The 26,675-nt window shown below is 39.8% G+C and overlaps 1 protein-coding gene across 5 annotated transcripts in view; it reads left to right on the forward strand.

Annotated features, from left to right (window-relative positions):
* Nucleotides 1-26,675, forward strand: part of flncb (filamin C, gamma b (actin binding protein 280)) — a 42,524-nt gene that overhangs the window by 8,664 nt on the left and 7,185 nt on the right. For 2 of the 5 annotated variants that reach the window (XM_057324020.1, XM_057324015.1), the window contains exons 2-38: nt 5,652-5,900; nt 8,773-8,870; nt 9,630-9,780; nt 9,869-9,987; nt 10,069-10,146; nt 10,368-10,530; nt 10,668-10,868; nt 12,107-12,229; nt 14,173-14,310; nt 14,414-14,540; nt 14,622-14,758; nt 14,856-15,049; nt 15,140-15,253; nt 15,416-15,559; nt 15,825-15,948; nt 16,452-16,612; nt 16,797-16,887; nt 16,975-17,144; nt 17,253-17,370; nt 17,511-17,773; nt 19,741-20,338; nt 20,420-20,593; nt 20,692-20,854; nt 20,929-21,089; nt 21,255-21,422; nt 21,539-21,662; nt 21,813-21,969; nt 22,094-22,210; nt 22,792-22,981; nt 23,073-23,096; nt 23,287-23,534; nt 23,925-24,017; nt 24,326-24,425; nt 24,595-24,735; nt 24,877-25,005; nt 25,100-25,273; nt 25,794-25,955. In XM_057324020.1, coding sequence (XP_057180003.1) covers nt 5,652-5,900; nt 8,773-8,870; nt 9,630-9,780; nt 9,869-9,987; nt 10,069-10,146; nt 10,368-10,530; nt 10,668-10,868; nt 12,107-12,229; nt 14,173-14,310; nt 14,414-14,540; nt 14,622-14,758; nt 14,856-15,049; nt 15,140-15,253; nt 15,416-15,559; nt 15,825-15,948; nt 16,452-16,612; nt 16,797-16,887; nt 16,975-17,144; nt 17,253-17,370; nt 17,511-17,773; nt 19,741-20,338; nt 20,420-20,593; nt 20,692-20,854; nt 20,929-21,089; nt 21,255-21,422; nt 21,539-21,662; nt 21,813-21,969; nt 22,094-22,210; nt 22,792-22,981; nt 23,073-23,096; nt 23,287-23,534; nt 23,925-24,017; nt 24,326-24,425; nt 24,595-24,735; nt 24,877-25,005; nt 25,100-25,273; nt 25,794-25,955 — 5,886 coding nt within the window. The remainder of the gene's footprint in view (nt 1-5,651; nt 5,901-8,772; nt 8,871-9,629; nt 9,781-9,868; nt 9,988-10,068; nt 10,147-10,367; nt 10,531-10,667; nt 10,869-12,106; nt 12,230-14,172; nt 14,311-14,413; nt 14,541-14,621; nt 14,759-14,855; nt 15,050-15,139; nt 15,254-15,415; nt 15,560-15,824; nt 15,949-16,451; nt 16,613-16,796; nt 16,888-16,974; nt 17,145-17,252; nt 17,371-17,510; nt 17,774-19,740; nt 20,339-20,419; nt 20,594-20,691; nt 20,855-20,928; nt 21,090-21,254; nt 21,423-21,538; nt 21,663-21,812; nt 21,970-22,093; nt 22,211-22,791; nt 22,982-23,072; nt 23,097-23,286; nt 23,535-23,924; nt 24,018-24,325; nt 24,426-24,594; nt 24,736-24,876; nt 25,006-25,099; nt 25,274-25,793; nt 25,956-26,675) is intronic. The other 3 variants (XM_057324016.1, XM_057324017.1, XM_057324019.1) reach the window with 3 other exon arrangements.

Raw genomic sequence — 26,675 nt, forward strand, 5'->3', positions numbered from 1 at the left:
ATTAAAATTTTTGAGTTAAGTGACTTATTATTTTTGTGTCCCTGGAACTCAAAATATCACAATAGTTAAACACACTTAAAAGTTATAAGATAAATGAAGTTTTTCACAGTTTTGAGTACAGTTTGCTTATTTTTGATGAGTAGTATACTGTTCGGGAAGGTTTCAGAGTTTGCTTCTGTTTGACCTAAATATGCGTTGCGGTAGAGCGTGGGGTGAGTTATTCAGCTGCTGCCCTGCAAATGCTCCCAACGGCTGCCGTCTGACAGCATTTGGCAACTGCGGTCCGGCGTTTCACCGCACACCTAACATTTTATTCTGTACTCTGTACATTGGCAGACATTTCTTAAAGCTGAAGTGTCATTTTTTTATGTTAATATCCTATACTTTGTTCTTAACAAGCTTTAATATTTAGAGACAAGTAAGCAATTTGTACATTTGTAGATTTTTCGTAGAAAGTATGAATGTCGTAGATCTATGATGCCTTTAACGTAGCTTTGTTTGAGAATTCTGATCAGCCAAATACATTAATATTTGCTCAACCAGTAGAGTGGGTTTGGGCCGGACTATGTTTGTCCGACCAATGGAAGGCAAGGGCAGTATTTAGGCAACCTGTTTGCAACAGGTTTTGTGTCCACAAACCAGCACATGTATGAAACTTTTTCTCGGTGTAAGATGATTTAGTGCTATACATGTGCTAAGAATCAGTTATAGTGCTTTGCCTGTGGGGTTATTGTTTAAAGTTTGTTACTTTCTGTGTGTGTTTCTGTGTGTGTGTTTTTTATCACATACTGGACACACATCTATTGTCCTTCAGAGATCCTGTGGAAAATGTTAGGTTTGATGGCATGTGTCCACGAGCATATTTCTCTCTCTCTCTCTCTCTCTCTCTCTCTCTCTCTCTCTCTCTCGCTCTCTATCTCTCTATCTCTCTCTCTTCATGTCTCTTTATCTCTCTTTGGAGAGATGCAGTAATGGAATGATATTTTCCTGCCTCTTCTGAGAATTGTGAACTTTCCCTCTCGGACAGTGAGTGGACACACGCTTGACACAATGTAATCTGTGTTCGGGGTCTTCACGGTTTCAGGATGTGACTTCAGGCAGGCCTGTGTGTTTTGTGTTGCTCTTGGAGAATGTCAGATAACAGGAACTTTATCTTATCCTTCCACCACAGCTACTGGGGAATCCCTTGTTCTCTCTCTCTCTCTCTCTCTCTCTCTAGCATTTTTAGATGTTTTAGATCAGTGGTTCTCAAACTTTTTCGGTGTAAGGCCCCCTTTGTGTTAAGTGCATCGCTTTGCGGCCCCCAATATAAAGACGTATAATCTTAAACTTAGAATTTTAATTAAACCAAAAACATTCAGTTATACAATGCTGGAACCTCAATTCTTTTGGTTGGTGGTGTCATTTTTCTGCATAAAATCTATGATAAATTTCTATATTTCATAAAATGCCACAAAATCTGTGGCCCCCCTGGATCCATCTTGGGGCCCCCCAGGGGGCCACGGCCCCCAGTTTGAGAACCACTGTTTTAGATGTTTCCCATTGCCTTTTTGAGTTAGAGCCTTGCGAGTGTGAATAGATTAAAACAGGTTGCTTGACATTTTTAGTTTTACATGGAGCATGGGACACTGCAAGACATGAAAACAGAATGTTGTTATGTGACAAATTGTTTGTGACAAATTGTTTTGGAAATGAAAAGCTCAGTCAATTAAAAAAAAGTGTGTTTGCGAGGAAACCAGACACAACCAAAGACACATTATTTTGACTATAACAAGCAGTAACCATTTTACAGAAAAAAAAAACGTTTATGGCCTTAAACAAGACTTGCAAAGGAATGTGTGTTGCTGACCTGCTTAATGTCTGTCAGGCACTTGTGTGTTTTGTTTACAATTCAGATCTCCTCTCTGATATTCATGTCATGTGCTCCATTGCTTCTCCTTTCAAGGCCTCCAGTGAATCCAAGACTTTCACTGAGTGACCCTGTGTGTTTAAATAGTGTTTTGTCTATCCTATAGTCATAACATCAGTTCATCTTCAAGCTGAAGGACATTATACATTCCTATATGTACTGGTTTATAATTCTCTTAATGGCAGAGTTGTACTGTAGAGTGGCACATATTGCGTTATATGCCTAAAGGGGACTTTAAATTCTTCTTCTTTTTTGGGACATTTTAATTTTAATGTGGAGATAGGGGAGCAGAACCGGCAAAGGGCTGTTTTCAAACTCGAACTCGGGTCGCCGTGAGAGCACTGGTGCAAACTAAATCATTCTTCTAAACTTTTCCTTTTGGTTTACTCAGAACAAAACCCTACACATTTGGACAAACACGAGTAAACAATAAAATGTGATTTTTGGACGAATTGTTCCTTTAAGTTATACTTTTGCCTTTCTACTTTGCATACACATATATCTCATTTGTTTCTGTTTTCCAGCTTTTTTACTCTGTCTCTCCTCTTGTTTATTGTATTTTGATTGATTAGATTGTCTTCACAGAAACAAAAGGCTCAGAGCCTCATTTATTTTACACTCTCTTTGAAAGAGATGTGTGTGTGTGTGTGTGTGTGTGTGTGTGTGTAGGTTGAATATTTCCAGAGGCAAAATATCTGTTCCACATAGAAGCCATTGTGTTCGTGTCTCCAGTCATCATGAAAATCTTTCCATCTTCTTTAGGGAGACTAATGTTTGTTCGGTGTCCTAAAGTTACAAACTGGAAGATGTTTATGTTCTGGTTGATTTTCTGATAACTCAAAAGATGAGGTTAAATTATAGAGATGTTCTCAATAATAAGATTATATAGTTAATAAGTGGATCTAAATACATAAAGAAAAAATAGGTAACAAATAGAATAGAAAACAATGCGTATGAGTGAGTCAATATAAAATACAATCATGCAATCATTTTTTTGGCAAAATGATGTGGTTAGAAAGTTTTGAACTTGCCAAGAAAAAATAACTTTTCTGCCAAACTGAAAGTGTTTAGAGTGAATCTCCATTCTCCAAAAACTTGCAAAAGAGTTTGTAGAGTAAATAATTTCTTGTTGGCATGTAAATAACAATCTTCAAACAAATAGAAGAATCTTTTTTTATTTGTTTTCTATTGCCGAACAAAATCCTGCCTTTATTTAACAGCTTATATTTTAATTCATTTTCATGTATTTATGTATTTTTATCATCTATTTTAATTTACGGCAATCAATCATCAACAGCTGGATTTAACATTCATCAGCACATACTGTACATGCATCTCTCCTATAATATTTGCCAACAGTGGCTTATAAAGAGCTTCTAGCATCTGTTTCATTGTCTTTATCTTTATTGTCTTTAAGAGTCTCAATGGCAGGAGGGCAGAAAAAATGCAGACCTCCTTTAGTCACGGAGGAAATTCCTTAAAGAGCAATTTGCTAGAATAACCACATCACATAACTCATTAAAATGATCTCTAGCATAAATGCATATACATGCATACATACAATATCGATGCATAACAGTATATCATGTGTTACAGATCCACATATTTCAAATCCCTGGTCTTTTCCCAGCGGCTGATTCCATGTTTGTTTTCTCTCTCATTACGTGGTTGTTCTGTATCCGAGCAGCTTGGAGTTCTTGGCCCGTGTTATCGGCGGTTCCTTTGCAGCTCTGCGTTATGTTGTCGGAAAGAAACGCTTTTGTTCTGACGTCTTTCATTAGGCTGCCAGCGCTGTATGTGACTCTGCTGGTGTGCAACATGACTTGGCGAAGCTTAGTTTGAAAGATGGGGCTTTAACTGGGAAAATGTCATTATACACACTGTATGAGAAACTGAAAATCCGAAATTGACTTTGTCACCTTGAATAGAAAGTAGATGAAATTAGTATATGTACAGGAAGTTGTGTTGCAGTCAAAAAGCCGGGTGTGTGCGGGGCTGCAAATATCTGTATGTGCTTGACACTTCTCAGGTACTTTATTTCTCATCTTAAATTCTTTCTCCGTTTTCACACTGTTCTGATTGGCTCTGGTGCAGTGCACACACATAAGCATCTGTAGATATCCCAGGAACTCAAAAGGCCTGTTCTTGAGAGTAGGTCAGCGTAGCGTGCCGTGCTCGCCAAACACATGAGAAAATCCCAAATGTCTTGACTCAAAGAGCAATGAAGAATTCAACCTTTTTTGATTATAGCAATGAGAAAAACAGAAACAGAGCTAAATTCTTTGATGCGAGGGATCAGATTACCGTCAGATCTGTCCGTGCACACTGCAGCGGTCATTGTAGACAGCTCCACTGGGGGTTGAAGCAAAGTGTAGTCGGATTCAGCCAACGTCCTCGTTGAGTTTCAGCTGTCTGTGTGTTTTATTTAAACTGACCTCATTCCACAGATCCAGCGCTGCATGACATCAGCCTTTGGCGTTTAGCTGGTGGCTTACTAGTGTCCATTTTAATTCATGTTCCACGCTGTAGTCTAAGACAGGCTAAACACTGCGGGGAGGGCACTGTGGGGTCGATGTGGATTTTTATAGGTATAGTACAAAACCGGGCTTGTTACTTTAGGACCAAATGTTTTTTTATAGTTATTGATAAAGTTACATTGCATATGAATACCAAGGTTATTTTAGTTTACTAAAAAATGTTTTGAAAATGTTTCTGTTTATTAAAATCAAATCAAATATTTTTTTTATAAATTAAAAAAAATATATATATTTTTATAAAATTATTTTTTGCCTTTTTTGCTTAAACTAAACAAAAAATTGCAATATTGCCTCAGAAGTAAACTGAAAAAAATTTGTCACTAAAATTATGATAATTAACAAAAATAAAAATAAATCAATCTAATAGAAATAAATTCATCTAATGCAATCCAACAAAAAATAAATAAAATGTATATAACAAAATTGCTAAAAATGTAACTAAAATTAACGAAAAATCTAAACTAAAAACAAAACTATAACTCTGATAAACACTTGCTTGATCATTTGTTCTTATAATGCATTCGGTATAGGGTTGAATATTTGAGTGTAAGGAATGCAGTCAGCATTACAATTTGTGTAAAAAATGAGAAAATAGAACAAAATTATTTACTTTTCGTCCTACCATGTTATTGAAAGGGTCTACAGTAAATTATGTCACTTCCTGTTATTTTAAAAATGTAAAGTTTGTACCTTTTTAACTGGGGAAGACCTATATGGCAACCAAATGATATTTAAAACAATTAAAATATATTTGTATGTATCAAATTTGTATCCTAACTGTAAGAGAATGGAAGTGACACTACTGTACATGTGTGTTAGCCTGTGTGTGTTTGTGTGTTTTATTAACACATGACGTGAGCTCAGCATTTAGTTTGTCCTTGCTGTTTATTTGTGCACATCTGAAACTGTGAAAGCCATCAACACAGCAGGCGAACAGAACAAACAGCGGGTTGTGAATCTCTCTGGATAAACAATGGACGGCCCGGAAACCAAACACGCAATGCCGGAGTGGACTAGGTGAAGAATAAACACAGATGTTGTCATTATTCTAGCCAAGGTAGAATGGTGTCCTGAAATCACATCTGGCTTGAAAGCAGGTTTTCTCAACAGGATTTGGGCCTCATACACGGTTCTCACTGCCAGAGATCAGTGTTTATTTGTTTATGGATCACCTGTGGAATAAGACAGTCTCTCTCTCATTGCAGATAGTAAAGCTATTGTGGACGGCAACCTGAAGCTCATCCTGGGCATGATATGGACCCTTATCCTGCACTACTCTATCTCCATGCCCATGTGGGAGGATGAGGACGATGAAGATGCCAGGAAGCTGACGCCCAAACAGCGACTTCTGGGCTGGATCCAAAACAAGGTGCCACAGATACCCATCAACAACTTTCACAGGGACTGGAGAGATGGAAAAGCACTGGGAGCTCTGGTGGATAACTGCGCACCTGGTGAGTAGAATTACAATTAAAATTCAGGGATCAGGGTAATGCATAAAATGCTATGCACCATACAGGAGCTGATTTTTAAAGTTTTGACAGTAAGTGGAGCCATGTAAAGTCTGGCCTTACTTGAACTTCCAAAGGATCTGAGGTATCACATTAACAGGTTCCATATGATGGAAATTAGATTAAATTGTCTTCATGACCGCTTGGCCCGCAAATGTGTCATGTACAGTAATCACATATGGCCTAAAATAGACAAACCCAACCTCATTAAGTTCATTAAATACATTTAGGGAGCAGTAATTCTCTTCAGGTAAATGTCCACAGATGTGCAGATGTTACTTTGTGGTTATCAGCTTTGTCTCAGACGAGACAATTACGGTGTCAGTGGTGTACAGCACATGACCTCATTCTGAAAAGATATAAGCCAAGAAAAAAAGAGAGATATGACCTCAAACCAAGTTCAATCGTTCTCGTCAGAAAAAACAATTCATAAATCAAATATTTCTGGTAGGTTTTGGAATTAGACTAGTGGAAAATATGAAATCTTACGTTGTTGAGAGAGGGTTCAATGGAAAAGTCAGGTCCGTCTGGAAATGCGTGTGTCCATCCTTGTCCACACTATAATGAAAAGCAGCCGTTAGCATTATGAATATACTGTGTGCTCGGCTGGCTTTGACTCAGCACTTGGTAATATATTACAGAATGTGCAAGGATAGATGCAGAGAAATGGGAACAGAGCTTTTTTGAGCCATTACGTTGTTTTGGAGCAAAATCATTTGGCTGTGACATTTAGAGGCAAAAAGTAGTACTGTTAAATACTTCTGTTAAGGTAAGGCTGTATGAGGATTTGTAAGTTTGAGGATAGAAAAGTGCCATGTGCTTCAGATCATGCCCTTAGATCGATAAAATAGGGCCCATTGAGTCCTAACTATATCACATCTAAAAAAGCACATTATAGAATAATATAAGGTGGGATGCCAAATAAATGCTCATGCACTGCAATCACTGTTGTGTATTTTTTAAATTGCTCACAAGAATTGTACATTAAAATGCTAGAGCATTTCTAAAGGTGGCCTGACTTTAGATATACATTACAAACTGTAGCACGATTCCTCTTATAGCACAAACGATAATTTTTGCCTTTAAATTAAAAAAAGATAGAAATGATCTTTGCCACGTCTGGCTGACATTGTGACGCTAAAGAGACGTAATTCCTGACACATATCATTGCATGTTTCAGGTGTGTGTTGGCCAGGCTATACCGGCTGGTTAATGAGCTGTCGGTCTGTCGTCTAACTGCACAGAAAGTATCAGAGGTTAAGACAGCAAACATGCTTAAATGAAAACACATGCTGCTATATAGATTTCCTGCCAAAATGCGTATGTGTGTGTAAGATAGATCAGCATTAGAGCCTTATGAAAAGTTTGCATCCATAAAATGGATTGACACCAGAAGTTTCATGCCAGAAATGCTAGATAATAAGCATTTCATTATTTTGTTTGTATATATTATTATTCAAGTTAATATTCAAATCCTTTACATTACCTTTTTATTAACATTTTTGGTGTTTATAAAATTGAAATGTAAAGTATAATCTACACTGATACAATGTTCGGCATTTCAAACCTAGTTTTCATTAATATTTCCATAGTAAATTATCATTCATTTTTTAATAATTGAAATACATAGTTCATTAAAGTGAACCATATAGTAATTAGGTCAAAATAAATCAATTCATTTCTCTCTTTCTATTAAATATTTTTATTTTATGCGTTTTTTTTGTATGGGAGGGTCCAAAAGTCTTTTTAAACACTGCTTTGCATTTTTTTATTTAATATATATTTTTAAATTATATTGTCAACATAATAATTTAAACAGCTGAGAATTGAACAGTATTTAATAAATAAATTCGTATGGAGTGACTTGATGATTCATATTATCCCACCAGGACGTCAGATGTTTTAATGTAATATTTGACCTTTTCACATGTTTATTTTGTATAACTTTACTTATTTTGAATGACCCATAGAAATAATACAGAACCATAAATACAGTAGTTCTTATTTAACGTCATAAAGATTCTTCATTTACATTCATCAAATCCCCAAATATTCTGTTCATTTCCACAAATAAATTTGTTTTCCTATATAAATAATGTTTCTCTTACCTTTGGCTGCCATCTTGGATCTACAGGGACCTGTAAATGCTGTTCTTGGCAGCTTAAAGTTTATTAAAAACCTCAAAATGTCTTAGCACTAGCAGTAGGAGGCCGCCCATTACAAATCCTCACTGACCAAGCCAAGTATGGGGCCGCGTTCTCTGTGGCGCTGGTGGATCTAGGAAAACAAAACCAGATCAGATCTTAAAGTTTGGCAGTCATTGTGAAGTCTTGTGGTTTCAAGGGTCTCTGGTTCCATTCGAACTGAACGTCTCTTGCTCTTGGAGTTTAATCCTGCATATAATAACCTAACAGTTTTTACTCCAGACGGCACCTAGCATGTGTTCGCTTCAGGAAAGCGTTCGGCCCTATGTGCCTAACAGTGCTTGGAAAAGTAGCAAAGTGACATGAAGCTGTTCATTTAAGATAATTCCAGGTCAAGTTGACATCAAGGTTTAATAGATCCTCTTTGTAGAAGGCTGGGCACTCTGCCCGAGATAAAGATCATGCGTTTTTATGTGTGCGCCTCTTCTACATTCATATTATTTACAGTATATTTATATTATTTAAATGTTTGGTATTATGTTTATATATTTGTTGTTATGTTTTATAAATGTAATAAACAGATGTGACGTCTGATAATTGATCTGATGAACGGAAGACAATGTGTTGTGTCTGTTGACATTGATTTTCCACCTTTTTTATTTCCATTTTAGGCCTGTGTCCGGATTGGGAGACATGGGACCCGCGTCAGCCTGTGGAGAACGCGAGAGAAGCCATGCAGCAGGCTGACGATTGGCTCGGTGTGCCTCAGGTATGACACCTTCACTTGTGTTGATGTGACCGTACTGTCCGAATACGTTTTGGAACCACTTTATGTTTACATTAGACTGATGACAAGGTGCTTATTTCTCTTTGTCATGGGTGGTCTCTCTGTCTTTCTTTAGCTCTGTTAAATACCACATGGAGCTATTCACAGACAGCTCTCAACCTTCTAGCCTAACATTAAATATAGCAGGACACTTAACCAGTAGGGCATGAAAGACGGAGTGAGGGGAGAAGAGGCAGTCCGACACTATTTTCCACAGCTTTAAAACAGGGCACCTCATCGTGTGCCATAGACCATCACAGCTTAGAGCTGTATTTATATCTGATCAGTTCTGGCATTTTAAATACACTAAATAGAGTTTGTCAAATGCCCAGAATGTCAAATACATTCAATAGATGTGTATCTTGCTTTGTTTCGTGAGTGTCCCCAGCTCTTAGAGGCCTCTAGCATTTCTCATTTAAGATGTCTAAATAACCTGACACACCCAATTCAAGTCATGAAGTCTCGGCTAATGAAGCGATGACATGAACCAGGTGTGTTTTATGTGGATGACTTCCAAAATGTGCAGTTCTGGGGGGCCCCAAGGAGCTGGAGGGATCTAATGGCATCCGGGAATCTAATCGGAGCCACTTGTGATGAAGCACACGCATGTGCACAGCAGATGCTGAAGAGTGTGCGCAGAAAGGCGCTGATGACTGTTTCCACAAATGAACTGTCACATGACTTGAATTTGCTTTCGTCCAGGTGATCGCTCCTGAGGAGATCGTAGATCCCAACGTGGATGAGCACTCAGTGATGACGTACCTGTCTCAGTTCCCCAAAGCCAAACTCAAACCCGGTGCACCCCTGAGGTCCAAAACCCTGCACCCCAATAGAGCCAAAGCTTACGGGCCAGGTGAGACTGACAGATTGTGACAAACGGATTGGATTAGCTACCTCTGTGAACCATTTTCCACAACAAATCTTGCTCTTTTTCTCTGTAGGTATTGAGCCCAGAGGGAACGTGGTGTTGAGACCAGCTGAGTTTGTCGTTGAGACCGTGGAGGCGGGACTCGGAGAGGTGTTGGTCTACATAGAAGATCCAGAGGGTCACACAGAAGAGGTCCGAGTCAAGAGTCATTCTGAATATATTCACAAAACATAAGAAAAGATGTTCTCAATATCTTAAAGTGTGTTTTCACAGGCCAGAGTCATTCCCAACAATGACAGAAACAGAAGCTACTCTGTGATCTATGTGCCAAAAGTAGAGGGTCTACATAAGGTACCAATCAAATCCATTCCAAACACGACATCTTTATTTATTTATCTATCACCAAGAGTTCTTTTCAGGATGCATCAGTTTCTGCACAGCACACTTGGCTCTTGACTGAAGCAGCTTTGTGTAATTTAACAAAAGAAGCTTTGGTAGTACAAGAGCTGAAATGTCACAGGGTAGATGAGCTCCATCTCTGACGGAAAACAACGTTTCTGTCGTCCTCTCAGGTGAAGGTGCTGTTTGCTGGCCAGGATATTGACAGGAGCCCTTTTCTGGTCAATGTGTCGAAAGCACTGGGAGACCCAAACAAGGTTCAGGCTCGTGGGCCTGGTTTGGAACCAATGGGGAACGCGGCCAACAAACCTACTTATTTTGACATCTACACAGCAGGTTGGGAGGATAAGATGTCTGTTTCCTAAAAAATGGAATCACATTAGTTTCCATGTGACATTTTGAAAACAAAACATGAATGAGTTTAAATGTGATGTTTTTAACATCATTTGAAACATGCGGCCGTGACCCCTCAGGTGCCGGAGCAGGTGATGTCTGTGTGATCATCGTTGACGCTCAGGGCCGGAGAGACACAGTGGAGATCATTCTGGAGAATAAAGGCGACAGCGTTTTCCGCTGCACCTACGTTCCTATTTTAGAGGGCCCTCACACCGTGTACGTGACATTCGCCGGACAGCAAATACCTAGAAGCCCTTTCACCGTTCACATCTCAGAGGGTGAGACCAATGGGATGTCTGATTTGTTTCAGTGCAATTGATTTCTTGGGGTATTCGGTAACTTTACATGTCAAAGATGGGACAAAGGGACAGTTCACCCAAAAATGAAAATTCGGTCATCATTTCCTCACCCTCGAGTTGTTGCAAATCTTTATCCATTTCTTTGTTTTGATGAACACAGAAAAAGATATTTGGAAGAATGCTTGTAACCAAACACTTCTTGGCCACCATTGACTACCATACAATGGTAGTCAGTGGTGCCCCAGAACTGTTTTCTTTCCTACATTCATCAAAATATTTTCTTTTTTCGTTCAACAGAACAAAGAAATTTATAAAGCAATTTTTCCTACTATGGTAATCAATGGTGGCCAATAACTGTTTGGTTACAAGCATTCTTCCAAATATTTTTTCTGTGTTCATCAGAACAAAGACATTTATACAGATTTGGAACAACTCGAGGGTGAGGAAATGAAGACAGAATTTTCATTTTTGGGTGAACCGTTCCTTTAATTCATAAGCTCTCATTGAAGGTAGTGATGAATAATATCTAACTCAATGCAACTTTTCTGTTTAGACAGAGGTGATTTTGAGTCTTTGCTGTCACATTCACAGTATTTAACACTGAAGCTTTAAATGCACCAAGAAAACAAAAACGCCGTTGAAGACATTTATGTCACTGTATAAACCTGAAGGATTGTTGTTTTTTGTTGAATTAAATGCTCACATTTATGTAAAGTGAGTGTTGATTCATATCTTTCTAAACTGTCTCGTACCCCTGCTGAAAAGACAGTTTTGAAGACCGTTGGTAACCAAAACAACATTGAACCCTATTGACTTCCATTGTGTGGACACAAAAGACGTTGATCAAAATTTCTTCCTTTGTGTTCCACCGCAAAAAGAGTCATATACATGTTTTGAATGACATGAGGATGAATAAATGATACATTTTCAGCTCACCAACATGCTGAACACCAGCACCCAAAACACAGAATACGATGATGAAAAGTCTTTTAAGCAGGGGCATTATTGGCTTGTAAATTGTTTGACTTATTTCCCCCCTCTAATGACTTCAGGGTTATTTGCTTGACAGCATGCAAATCCTGTGGAACCGAGTGACACAGATATGTTTGGTTTGAGCTCCGTGTGTCCTCTGCTCCAGAGGTCTCCACCACCCTCCTGTCGATGACGAAACGCTTCATTGTGTTTCTCTCCTTTCGCCTGTGTGTGTGTCGTTCTAGCTCCTACGAGCGACCGGCAGATCGGCTCCCCGGTTAACATAAGTCCTCAGTCTATACGCACGCCACCCTCAGAAAAGGGCAAGAAAGTGCCTCCCCCAACTCCACCCAAACCCAGGCGACCAAGTTAGTACGGGCCACCCAGGGGGCGTGGCAGGTGCCTGCTCGAGCTTGGTCCCGCCCCTTTCTTGTCTCTCCCCCTCCCCCAGATGTGTCCTCTCGGGCACATCGCCTCTGGCTCGTTGGCATGCGCTGATGCTTTGCCCCCTTTATGGCTGCTATACAGGAAGCTTATAGACGGACAGGAAGTTGTGGAATGACGGTGTGTGAGTAAAAATGAGAGTGTGAACAAAAACATTTTTTTTAAGAAGTAAATTTTACTTGTTTTTCAGTTACATTCTTATTTTCAATATTATAAGTTGTGTAGGATGTAGGTTTTTTTGACCAAATATCATGAATGAAGTATATTTTTGTTGTTCCAAATAGTTAGACTGAGTTTTATACAGTTGTTAGATTTGTGCTGAAATAAGCCAGTGGGCTAAGAAAATATCTTCAGACATTTTCACTGCAAAACAAGACAAAAATGCTTCTTAAGTAATTGTTTTTGTGCAATGAATGAAAGAATTAGGCAGTATTGTGAATGGTGCTACTGGTCTTGTCTTCATTGTTTCAGGAGAGTCACGTACGGCATTGAGACTGTGTCATCACAACAGATGCTCTTTAGACTGGATTCTGATATTATTTTGTTATTCAATTATGCTAAACTAATTTAACAAATTATTAATATGAATTATTTTTTATATTAATAAATTAAATTAAGGAAGTAATGAATTGGTTTAAATGATGTATTCAAAATTCACGATTTCAAAACCAAATTCGTAATGCTGCCATTATGCCAATGCTTGAATCGGCATTAGCGAGCCGATGTCTGAGTGACCGTATGTTATTCAATCATTTTCATCTAAAAAATCATCATCCTCATCGCATCATCTTCAACAAGGTTACAGCATCTATTCTGCAGTCTTGGTCATGTCATTCAATAAATACTAACTCTAAAGAATGAGAATGCTTCGATTAACATAAGGCGATTTCCTTGTCAAAAACATACTGAGATGCAACTTCACAGTATTAAATTAACAAAAACATCTGGAAGAAACTGATATTGTAAACAGATCAGAAATGCTTAAAGTAAAAACGCAGTCAGGCTGGTTTAATACACTGAAAAAAGTGATTTTCTTACTTAGTCTTTTTTTCTTGTTTTCCCATAAAAATGTCTAAAAATTCTTGAATCAAGATGCATTTTCTTGATGAGCAAACTGCCCGTAGAAAATAAGTCTCGTTTTTAGTCAAACAATATGAAATTTGTGTGAATTTGTGCTTAAAACAAGCAAAAAAATCTGCCAATGGGGTAAGAAAAACAATTTTGAATTGAGTGACTAAGAAAAAGGTAAACCTTTATTCAAGATTATTTTTCTTACCCCATTGGCAGATTTTTTTTGCTTGTTTTAAACTGAATTACTGAATTAACTGAAATTTCTTTTTTTTTTACTAAAAACAAGACTTATTTTCTTAGGTCATTTTGCTCATAAAGAAAATGCATCTTGATTCAAGAATTTTTTGACATTTTTACTGGAAAACAAGAAAAAAAGACTAAGTAAGAAAGTCATTTTTTGCAGTGTAGACATTTTATTGCACTTAAAGATCTCAATAGTAAAGTTACTGTTAACACCAAACCCCGCCATTAAGCCACATTTTAGTCTTTTACAGCTGGTTTTCACAATAGATTGTAGATTCTGTAAATCTTTTTTATAGCTCTTGAGCATAGCTTGCCTGCCGTTTTTTAGTTGTAGTCTCACTAATTTCAGTATGAAGTTTTCGTATGTGTTCGGACAGGGCTTTTAATGGAAATATACTTTCACTGACTGTTCTTCATTGCCCGATACATTTGGCTGTATTCGGGACGGTCCATGCATAACTCTCTATACGCTAACTAACTCCGTCATCGCCTTCGACTTCGTATTTCTTGCCTTTTTGTGACATCAAAAATAACCCTCTTTCCTTTTTTGCAGCGAGTAACCCAAACGCCTGTCGGGCCATCGGCCGTGGCCTGCAGCCAAAAGGCGTGCGTGTCAAGGAGGTGGCGGACTTTAAGGTGCATACAAAGGGAGCGGGCAGCGGAGAACTGCGTGTTCAAATCAAAGGGCCAAGTATGTGTGGAACCACAACGTTTTTCTTCTTTTTTACAAGAAGACATCGTGAAGTTAGTCTGGATTGCATTATATTGGTGTATTTTTAAATGTGTGTCATAAGGAGGAGGGAATGAGCCTGTGAAGGTTCAGGAGGAGGGAGATGGTGTGTATGAATGTGACTACTACCCAATTTTCCCTGGAAAGTACATCATTACTATTACATGGGGTGGGCACGCCATTCCTCGCAGGTAAGGGTGTTTATTCCTCAAGCCTGATTTTTGAAGTCAGAGATTTCACTTCTGATGTGTGCGTTTCGTTTGTCTCTGCAGCCCATTCGAGGTTACAATCAGTGAGGATGCAGGGCCTCAGAAGGTGAGGGCGTGGGGTCCTGGCCTGGAGACCGGCATGGTGGGCAAATCCGCTGACTTTGTAGTTGAGGCCATTGGCACGGAGGTTGGAACTTTAGGCAAGTCTTCTTTTATAAATGTCCCAGAGCCTCCTGAATTGATCTATTAAAAAAACCTTTAGGCATTTATTTCACTGTTACATCTGTGTGAATGCAGGTTTTTCCATCGAGGGCCCGTCGCAGGCTAAGATCGAATGCGACGACAAAGGTGATGGATCGTGTGATGTTCTCTACTGGCCCACCGAGCCGGGCGACTACGCTGTCCATGTCATTTGTGATGATGAAGATATCAAGGACAGCCCCTTTATGGCCCACATCCTTCCTGCAGCCAATGACGTCTTCCCTGAGAAGGTCTGCCCAATGACTATCTACTAATAATTTGCGTAATGAATTCAGGAATGATAAAGGACAGCAATGACGAAAACTCATGTTCATATGCAGGTCAAGTGCTACGGCCCTGGGCTGGAGCCAACCGGATGCATCGTAAACAAACCTGCCGAGTTTACAATCGATGCTTGTGGAGCCGGTAGAGGGCATTTACAGATTTATGCTCAGGTATATTTTTCTATTAGTTTAAACACAAATGGTGTTCATGAGACTGTGAAGATTGTTGAGTCATGTCTCAGATGGTTTGTTGTACTTCAAATGCAAGTGCAAATGAAAAGAACAGCTTTTTTTCTTCGTGTTTTATTTTTCCTTCCTTTTTTTCAATGTCAGGACTCTGAAGGTTTCCCCATCGACATCCAGATCACAGATAATGGTGACAGCACATATTTCTGCGTCTATATTCCCACCAAGCCCATCAAACACACCATTATCATCACCTGGGAAGAGGTCAACGTTTCCAACAGTCCATTCAGGGTGAGGGCTTGCTGTCTACAGGCCCAGTTTTAAGCTTCTGTTTGTCAAAAAGTTTATAATTTGGACCTGAAACAACATCAGTCTTTCACTGAAGGTTTATGACCAAGTTTTTCCAGTATTGGATTGAACACTCTGCTTTTACAAGACTGTGTTAGATCATAGATTCCGAATTGGATCATGGCATTACAAGAAACATTATTGTGCATGAAAACCTTTCTACTCCCTGTTTTTGGAATATAAAACGATGGAGTTTCTCATTTCTCAGGTGACCATTGGAGAAGGTAGTCACCCGGAGAACGTGAAGGTGCATGGACCAGGTGTGGAGAAGACCGGCTTGAAGGCCAATGAACCCACCTACTTTACTGTGGATTGCAGCGAGGCTGGGCAAGGTTTGAGAAACCATTTGATACTATACTTAAAGGGATAGTTCAGCCAAAAAGGAAAATTCTGTCACCATTGACTCACCCTCAGGAAGATATTTGGAAGAATGTCAGTAACCAGATCTGTTCCCCTATTGACTCCCATAGTATTTATTTTCCCTACAATGGCAGCAAGTGGGGGGGATCTGTTTGGTAACTGACATTCTTCCAAATATCTTTCTTTGTGTTTAGCAGAACAAAGAGATGTATACAGGTTTGGAACCACCATTTTTTGGGTGAAAATCCCTTTAACAATAGTTAAATATTGACATTGTTGTTACTTTACATACCTGTATAAACATACAAGCAGTTTCCTGAGAAAGTATTTGTAAACTTTCAAACAAAAGTATTTTGACGCATTATAGAATAAATTAACAATAAAAAAATGATCAGACACATTAGATGGATTTTTAAAAAAAAATTCGTGTTCTTTTAATTCTCCCATATGGTTGCAATCTCTTCTGACTCTTTAGGAGATGTTAGCATTGGGATTAAGTGTGCTCCCGGTGTGGTGGGATCCGCTGAAGCAGACATCAATTTTGACATTATAAAAAATGACAACGACACATTTACAGTAAAATACACGCCCCCTGGACCCGGACGCTACACCATCATGGTGCTGTTTGCCGATCAGGTCAGTCTCAGTCTGTATTACACCGTGTCTCTCAGTACAGCTGAGAGATTACACCGAGGTGCTGTACGATTCCAGCAACAATAAATTGATCTACAATGATTGTAAAATACTGCCTGAATTACACAAATTATATATTTGTTTTTGAGAAATGTCTGCTTTGTTATTTTTTTATGTAAATTAACAGGAAATTCCCATCAGCCCCTTCCGTATCAAAGTCGACCCATCCCACGATGCTAATAAAGTGAAGGCAGAGGGTCCTGGACTCAACAAAACAGGTCCGTTTCCATTTTCGTGATTGAAATTATAAATACACAAGGTGACGTCGTCTCAATTCATATGTTTGACGTATGTCAATATGACAGGCGTGGAAGTGGGCAAGCCGACACACTTCACCATCTACACTAAAGGTGCGGGCAAGGCCACCCCTGAGGTTCAGTTTACCGCAGCGGGGAAAGGAGAAGCCGTCAGTGACTTTGAGATCATCGATAACCACGACTACTCCTTCACTGTGCGCTACACGGCGTTACAGCAGGTGAGACGCTCCAGCAATCCAGGAAATACACCAAGATGTCACATGGTATTACAGTAGTATAAATAACATTGTTAATAAGTTGGTAAAACGAATTTTTTTGTGATACAGGGTAACTTTAGCATATCTGTTTGCCACGGTGGTGACCCCATCCCCAAAAGCCCTTTTACCATCACTGTTGCTCCTCCTTTGGATCTCAACAAGGTCAAAGTTCAAGGACTCAACAACAGTAAGTCTACGGGAAACTTTTATTAAATGGAAGCTTGTAAGCAGTGTTCAGAGTTGAATAGTTGAACTGTTGAGCACATTGCATTGTGGGATACTATATACAAGTCATTGAATGCTGATACATTTATTGTGTGTCATTAGAAGTGGACGTAGGGAAAGATGAGGAATTCACCATCAACACGCGCGGCGCTGGAGGTCAAGGAAAGGTGGACGTCAAGATTACCTCACCCTCCCGCCGACCAATCCCATGCAAGGTGGAATCTGGAGCGGCCAATGAGATGCACTCTGTTAAGTACATCCCCCCGGAGGAGGGGCCTTACAAAATAGACATCACCTATGATGCAAACCCTGTGCCAGGAAGTCCCTTCACTGTGGAGGGGGTGATGCCTCCTGATCCCTCAAAGGTACTAGGCAAAGAATGTGATTCATTTGTTTATGATTCATTGGTTTATTCAGTCATTATTGTCATGGTTACTACTGTTAATCAGTTTGGTTGGAGGACATTTGTTACCTAACTAATTCCATTGGTTGAGAAAACCGAGTCATTCATGCATCTTACACTAAAGGCTAAAGGGTATTAAGAGCTGGATGGGGTGGATAAAACGCTCCTTATGAGGAGAAGAATAGGACGTGTTTAGGGAGTTACCAGAGAAACTGGGAGTGCAGTCTGTACCTCACAAATCGGATTCAGAGACCTTCAGAAGTTTATGAGCCACTAATCCCACCAATAAACTAAACCCAGATTTTGTCAATATTTCTCAGTTCTTTTACGCAAGAACATTCCTGTTTGTATTTCAAGCAAGCTAGTTAAACATATGCGTGATGTTCTCTCGGTCTAGTCAGTTGTATTGTTGTAGACCTTTAAAGCTGTGTGTTTTCTTTCCTTCTGACACTTATTGCATTTATATTCCTCAAAACCGGGAGGGTAAATTTCAAAGAACAATGTCCGAGGCACATTTCATCACAAAAGCATTACCGCATGCCTTTAAAGGGTTTTTAATGGGTATAATAAATCATCATTTGCCTGGGACCTTGTTCTGTCTCACTGATTCAGATTAAGTGCAGATTTGTGTATGCATGCATGTGTGTGCGTGTGTGTGTGTATCAGATGAATCTGTGAGGGAGGCTGTTCCTGTGCTCAGCAGTGTTGAATCGTTCCTTTCTGTGAAGCAGATGCTTCAGTTTGTATATTATTTCATTCACTGGAGAAGCTTAAGGCAAACACGAAAGGACATTTAACCATTGTAGGAAGCGGTTACTGGACGCTTAGTGTTTAAATATTACTTAAGGGAGGGGTGAACTCAAAGGATTGTGGCCAAACAAGGTGCTTCATGTACATCTGGAATGACTGGATGTCACCGGGCAGAGGTTATACTGTGAAGAGTTTAGTCTTTTTTATATTAGCAGATCAGATATGGACCTCTGACCATAAATGGATACGGATGATGAAGGCCATTTGACTTTGACTTATCACCGCATTACTTTTAAAGCATGTGCAACCACGAAATGGAAATCGCATTATTAAATAATTGAAAATGAGGGTCTGTTACGTATTGAGTATGCTTTTAATAATGCAATGGTCCAGCATTAGTTATTCTGTTTTCCCACGTGTACATGTGTTTATGAGAAGGCATATCTGTGTGTGAGCCACAGCTCTCTTAAATATTATAAATATAAATATATTTTAAATTTATAATCAAAGTCTTTTCATCTGATTTGCTATGGTAGGTTGTTAACCTTTTAAGGATTCTGAAATAACATGGAGAAGTGATTTAGACAACAAACCTGGAGCCATAGTTAAAGAAAATTAAAACATTTCTGCAATAAATAAAATCAATTATAGGCGTACATATTAATTCTTAATGTATCGAATAATTAATATTATAAAACTTAAACTACACAAAAATAAGAAATGTTGCCTCAGAGATAAACAGAAATAGGTTTAGGCAGTAAAATAGGTTGAGGCAATAAATTATTAACCAGAAAAAATAAACAAAAATAAAAATGAAATGTATATAGCAATATTAAAAGAAAGTAAAATATAAATAAATAAAAGCACATAACAACATTGCAAAAAATTAAACTTCAATTAATATCAAAAATATTGAAAGAAACAACATAAATGAAAAAAATAAATGTATTAAATCAAAATATTAAAAACTACATTAAAAATAAAAAATAATAAAAAACTAAGCCTGGAACTACTTTATTATATAGCTGTATAGTTTATTTTCAAACAATGTAGGGACAGATGTCCCGCCTTTCAGTAAAAAGAACCAATTCACTTTTTATTAGCTGGTTACAGATTGATGCAGATTGCAGATTTATTGTTGATTAGGTTCTTTAATATTGGTCATGTCTTCTTTTCAAGGTACGGGCCTATGGTCCTGGTCTGAAGGGCGGCATTGTGGGTAAGCCCGCTCCGTTTGCCATTGACACCAAAGGTGCAGGTACAGGAGGTCTCGGGTTGACGGTGGAAGGCCCGTGCGAGGCCAAAATCGAGTGCCAGGACAACGGAGACGGCTCTTGCTCTGTGTCCTATCTGCCCACCGAGCCTGGCGAGTACTCCATCAACATCCTATTCGCTGATGCCCACATTCCCGGTTCCCCCTTCAAAGCAATGGTGCAGTCCATCTTCGATCCCAGCAAAGTCACAGCCAGCGGCCCAGGACTGGAGAGAGGAAAGGTGGATGAAGCGGCGTCGTTCACGGTGGACTGCTCCAAAGCAGGGGAGGCGGAGCTAACCATCGAGATTATTTCGGATTCAGGAGCGCAGGCGGAGGTCCACATCCAGAACAACAGCAACGGGACGTATTCCATCACCTACATCCCTCCTTTCCATGGAATGTACACCATCACCATTAAATACGGAGGACACGCTGTGCCAAAGTTCCCAGCAAGGGTGCAAGTTGATCCAGCTCTCGATACAAGTGGAATCACAGTCTACGGTCCAGGAGTGGAACCCAGAGGTGAGAGAAAAATGTACAATATTGTGAATATACTGTATTGGCAAAATTTGGGGCTGAGTTAACTCTGGTGTGTATTCTCAGGTGTACTCCGAGAGGTCACAACACACTTTGCCGTTGACACCCGGGTCCACAACAAGATGGGAGGCAACCACGTCAAAGTTCGTATTGTTAACCCATCAGGTGCCAACACGGATGCATACATCACAGACAAAGGGGACGGCACATACAGAGTGGAGTATACAGCCTATGAGGATGGTAAGACATCCAATACAAACATATAACAAACTTTCTCATCTGTTTTTCATCGGTTTATATTTGTAGATTGAACGCTGTTGTTTTTTGTGTATGTACAGGTGTGCATCTCATAGAGGTGCTGTATGACGATGTGCCGGTTCCCAAGAGTCCGTTTAAGGTGACCGTAACCGAAGGCTGTGACCCCAGCCGTGTACGTGCGTACGGTCCCGGTCTGGAAGAGGGTCTGGTTAACAAACCTAACCGCTTCACCGTGGAGACCAGGTATGAATTACAGATTCTTAGTCTGTCAATTGTTTTCTTGAAATTATATTTTTCCTGTATTTATTTTCTTTCAGGGGTGCTGGTACAGGTGGACTTGGTTTGGCCATCGAGGGCCCGTCAGAAGCTAAAATGTCCTGTAAAGATAACAAAGATGGAAGCTGTAGCGTGGAGTATATTCCTTTTACTCCTGGGGAATATGACGTCAACATTACTTTCGGAGGCCTGCCGATTCCAGGTATGATGTCATTTCCTACCGCCTAATTCATACCTCAGTTGTTTTTGAGTCAATCTAACTTTAATGTTGTGTTAAAGGATTTTGGGTGTGTGTCAATGTCTGAAGATTGCATTAAGTCTAAGCAAGTTGTTTTCAAATTTTGTTCATTTTAAACTTTTTTTTAAGGGAGTCCGTTCAGGGTGCCAGTGAGGGAGCTGGTGGACCCCAGTATGGTGAAATGTTCTGGTCCGGGCTTGGGCAATGGAGTGAGAGCCCACGTTCCTCAAACCTTCACCGTGGACTGTAGCAAAGCCGGGCTCGCCCAGCTGGAGGTTCTGCTGTATGGACCCACAGGTGGATAGAGAAACATAGAATCACAAACATAGACACTATACTGTATGTGTACAGTACCATGAGTATATTACTGTCGTCTTTACAAGATGACAAACTGTTTCATTCTTTCTAATAAGGAATGACAGAACCGGTAGATATCACAGACAATGGTGACGGCACACACACAGTGATGTACACTCCTGCGAAAGATGGACCCTACAGTGTGTGTGTCAAGTATGCAGACCAAGAAGTGCCGCGCAGGTGAGAATCGCACGTTTTATAGTAATATTATGACTTTGTGAAAAATAACATTCTACAATTACACGTTACCAAAAATATTATGTTTTAACAGCTAGACATGTGATGCATGTAAATTTGAGATGAGCTTGACATTGGTCTCCTTTTCATCAGTCCATTTAAGATCAAGGTGTTGCCCGCTCACGATGCCAGTAAAGTGCGTGCCAGCGGTCCCGGTCTAAATGCATCCGGCGTGCCCGCAAGCCTGCCCGTGGAGTTTACCATTGACGCCCGTGACGCAGGGGAGGGGCTTCTTACCGTACAGATACTGGTGGGTGACATCGACACAACGCCGTCAGGGCTCTTTTGTGACATTTTTTAGGTGACCCTTGATGTTCACAAATACTTAACGCCCTCCCGCCCTCCCTCTGACCCCTCCCCTGCTGTTGCTGTAGGATCCGGATGGGTGCAGGCGAGAGGCCTCTGTGTATGTGGAGGACTGGGGTAGGAGGGTGTGGGAGAACCACATTGTAAAGGGCACCATCCCCTTCCATATTCTTAGAAAAGGATGTGTAAGACGGCCCCTTTTTTGCCGTCCCTTTGTTGTTATAACTCACCGTGTCTGATGTCGCTCCCATCCACCCTCCCTTCTATCAGACTTGGGCACTTGAGTGCTTACGGTCTGTCCCCTTGCTGTTGTAAACTTAGATGCAGGTTCAGACGCCAAGCCCGTGATAATCTGATAAAAGGAGAGAAACTTCACTCGGATCAATAGTGGTGTTCACAAACCGCATTCAAAAGCATCTTCATGCACAAAAGTGGTTTTGGATGTGAGAGTGAAAGTTTCTCCCTGGCAGCCCCTCTTGAACCTTTTAAGGGGACCTCACACCCTTAATCTTACCCTGTACTGGTCTATTGGTCTCTGTGGACTTACCTGTCATTAGATTTAGATTAATACATGTGGTTTTTCACTACATGACTAACAGTTAGAGATGCTTGCTATACAGTCTGAATATAATTGATCGTTTTGGTGCAGTAGGAAATGCATAACAAACTATTTAAAAAAAACAAATGGATCGAAAATCAGTGTTGGGGGTTAGACACATGCACATGTACGCATTGACTCACTTTAACAACTCTTTCTTTTTTACAGGACCCAGAAGGGAAGCCAAAGAAGGCCAATATTCGTGATAACAGAGATGGAACGTACACAGTGTCCTATGTACCAGATATGACGGGACGCTACACTATTACAATCAAATACGGAGGAGATGAGATCCCGTACTCCCCCTACCGCATCCACGCGCTGCCTACAGGAGACGCCAGCAAATGTCTGGTGACAGGTAAGTTACAGAAGACTTCACAGTCCATTCTTTAACATCTTATGCACGACTTTTGTAGTCATGAAAGTCATTGTTTTTATTTGTTTTATAGTGTCTATTGGGGGACATGGACTAGGTACGTTTTTTTGATACGTACTTTATTTATATTTCTGTGTTTTACTGTATGTATGTTCAATTTAGCTGAATTAGACCACTTTAATCTTCAAAACAGTTTGTTGTAAAGCTGATAATGGTGTAAAACTTTACATCTGATGATAAAATGTGTACGTTGGCTTCACCCGTGATCGAATTTGGGACTTTGTCAGGTTCGGGACTTGGACCCACTATTCAGATCAGAGAGGAGACGGTTATCACCGTGGATGCAAAGGCCGCGGGGAAGGGAAAGGTCACCTGCAAGGTGTCAACCCCAGATGGGGCGGAGCTTGACGTGGATGTGGTGGAGAACTCCGATGGAACCTTTGATATCTACTATACAGCTCCTGAACCCGGAAAATACGTCATCACCATCCGCTTCGGAGGAGAACACATTCCCAACAGTCCCTTCCACGTGGTGGTGAGCACCTTATTTCTCTATGCATTTTGGGTAGTGATTGTTGCATAGTATAGAAATGCTAAAAATGTTTTGTGTATGTTACTACTGAATATATTTTTAACACAAAAGATGCATGGTTTAATTTTCGAGGATTGTTCTCAAATATAAACTTTTCTTTTAATTAAAGGAATTGTTTTCTTAAAATGTAAATTGTGCCAATATTTACTCTCATATCTTTCAGTGATGATTTATTTTTTGTAAGAAATTTGAATAATAACCAAACTTTCATTTTTGAGTGAACTAATCCTTCAACCAAGCAATTCAATTCTAGTTCTGGAAGTGGAATTGAATTAGAAGTATGGAAATGTGTGTAGTGTGAGCCCCTAACCATGTGACCACCTCCCTCTCCAGGCATCTGATACCATCCCTATAATCGAGGAACCTTGTGATAAACTACAGTTACAGCAGCCCTACGCCCCCTACCAGGGTTACACCCCTCAATGGGTACACACCGCCCTTAGTCATCAAACGTTTAATCCTAAACGCTCTCTGCTTTTTTCCATTTGCCATGAGCTTTTGTGCTGACAAACAGCTAGCTGACCGATCACGCATTTGCCAAGCTGATGAACATATTTTTACTTCCATTTTATTGGCTGAAAGCTCATTGTGTCTACAAAGCTTTTTATCTGTTGCAGTTCAATCGCCGTTTTGCTTTTTTCAATGCAAAATCACGCACTAACTTTTGCATGCTTTTGCCTGTTGTTTGTAATTAGCATAACAGTGATGCTCACTGTAAATTTCTTCTCCTCCAGGCCACAGAGGAGCCAGTTAATGCGGTGGACAACATGGAGAAAATGCTCCGCCCCTTTAATCTGGTCATTCCATTTACAGTGCAGAAGGGGGAGATTACAGGTATTAACACTAATAAAAATGAGATATTAATCATTATTATTTTGCTCATATTAAGGATAGAGATAAAAATGCTTTTTAAACTGTAAAGATGAACATCACTCATGTGGGTTATTGAGGAGAGATGTGCTATTATTTGTGAACTCCCTAGCAACCACTTGTCTTGTTCCAGGTGAGGTGCGCATGCCCTCCGGTAAGACCGCTCGTCCCCACATCACCGATAACAAGGACGGAACGGTGACAGTCAAATACGCCCCCACTGAGAAAGGCCTTCATGAGATGGACATTAAATATGACGGGAATCATATACCAGGTATTAAAACACTGCCTTATTGAAATGTTTGAATGGAACTTGAGATTTTCTTGAAAATTTGAAAATAATGATTCAGTTTTGTTTGCGGTTTTGTTACATATGTTTTGAAACAGAAAGTGACATACTTTTTTCTCACTACAGGAAGTCCACTGCAGTTCTATGTGGATGCCATTAACAGCGGGCATGTGAATGCAAATGGGGCCGGTCTGAGTCACGGCATGGTCAACAAACCCGCCGTCTTTACAATCATCACTAAAGATGCAGGAGAAGGTAAAACGCTAAACCTGACAGCATCTCATGCTTGTCAGCAACTTAGACAGGGTGAGACTATTGAACTATTATGTATTTTCTCGTCTCTTCTCAGGTGGTCTGTCTTTGGCAGTGGAGGGCCCTTCGAAGGCAGAGATCAGTTGTAAGGATAATAAAGATGGCACCTGCACTGTGTCCTACCTGCCAACCGCCCCAGGAGACTATAACATAATCGTCAAGTTTGATGACAAGCACATCGCTGGAAGCCCCTTTACAGCCAAGATCACAGGTATGTGGTGTATGTAAGAGGGGGAGAGAGAGAGTGAGAGAGAGTGATAGAGAGGGAGAGAGGGAGAGAGAGGTAGAGCAAGAATGAAGGGGCAAAGTTTTGTCTCTCTAAAAAGTCTCTGAATCACTAAATTAGTAGATGTGTGTTTATGAATGTCTGTAAATGTGAATGAGTGTTAAATGTGTGTGTGTTTTACACCTGGTGAAGTTAACCTCAAAACCGCAGGTGTGCAGCGCTGCTAAAACGGGCACGTTAATTTTTTTTAGTAACAGGAAGACAGCTGTTTCCCCTCTCATTCACTCTCACTCATTTGCCAGTGCGCTATGTGCAACATACAGGGGTTGCACCAAGCAAGTTTATTTTTATGACTTTATTTTTATTATGTTTAATAGTTAAAATCAGTTCTATTACATTAGTTTTATCATAATCACAATAAGCTTCACAAGGCTTAAATTTCTTTAAAATGTAAATACAGTTTTCTTTCATTTATTTCACATTTCTTAAACACCTGCTGTTAAAGGTGACGATTCCATGAGGACGTCTCAGCTGAATGTTGGCACGGCCACTGACGTTTCTCTAAAGATCACAGAGACGGATCTGAGCTCTCTGAGCGCGACCATCAGAGCCCCGTCTGGCAATGAAGAGCCCTGCCTGCTGAAGAGACTGCCAAACCGCCACATTGGTGAGTGACACGGGCCAACACAATGAAACCAGGACTCGCTCCGTCACTGACATCACTCTATAGACGGTTTCAAAGTGACAACATAAACAAATGTTACTGCGCATGGCACGTTTGTGGGCAGCAAACTTCTGGTACACATTCACAAACAATAGAGTGCTCAACCGCTTGATGTCAATGCACCATACGGTTTGTTTAAATGCAACCAAAATACAGGACCCATTAAACAAATTGTTTATTTAATAAAATGACCATACAACAAAATACAACAAATTGTTTATTAAATACAATTATTATACTGTAAAATAATAATTCAAATTAATATTAACATAAATTAAATAAAACATAAATAGTTATATAATTAGACACTAGCCAAACACAAACCAGAAGTTAACTGGTAATCAGGCGCGCGTGCGTATGATGAAATGGTCTATATATTCATTCTAGCAAGCACGAAAAATTGTATTTGGACAAAAAATCTGTAAACAAAAGGAGTCATCTATTTTTTGGCACAGTATAGTTTCCTCACCTCACATAGAGGTGTTAATATAACCAATTTCAAGAGTTTACGGTTAAACAAGGGAAGACAAGACAGAAGGGTTTGGAAAACCAGTTTGAAAAACTTTTCCAACTCTGTTTGATGTCGCTAATGGTTTAGAATTGCACATTTAGCGAAAAGACTGAGAAACTATGTTTTGCTGATAATGCATTGATTATAGCACT

Source organism: Triplophysa rosa, linkage group LG24 (genome assembly GCF_024868665.1).
Source record: "Triplophysa rosa linkage group LG24, Trosa_1v2, whole genome shotgun sequence".
Taxonomy (NCBI): domain Eukaryota; kingdom Metazoa; phylum Chordata; class Actinopteri; order Cypriniformes; family Nemacheilidae; genus Triplophysa; species Triplophysa rosa.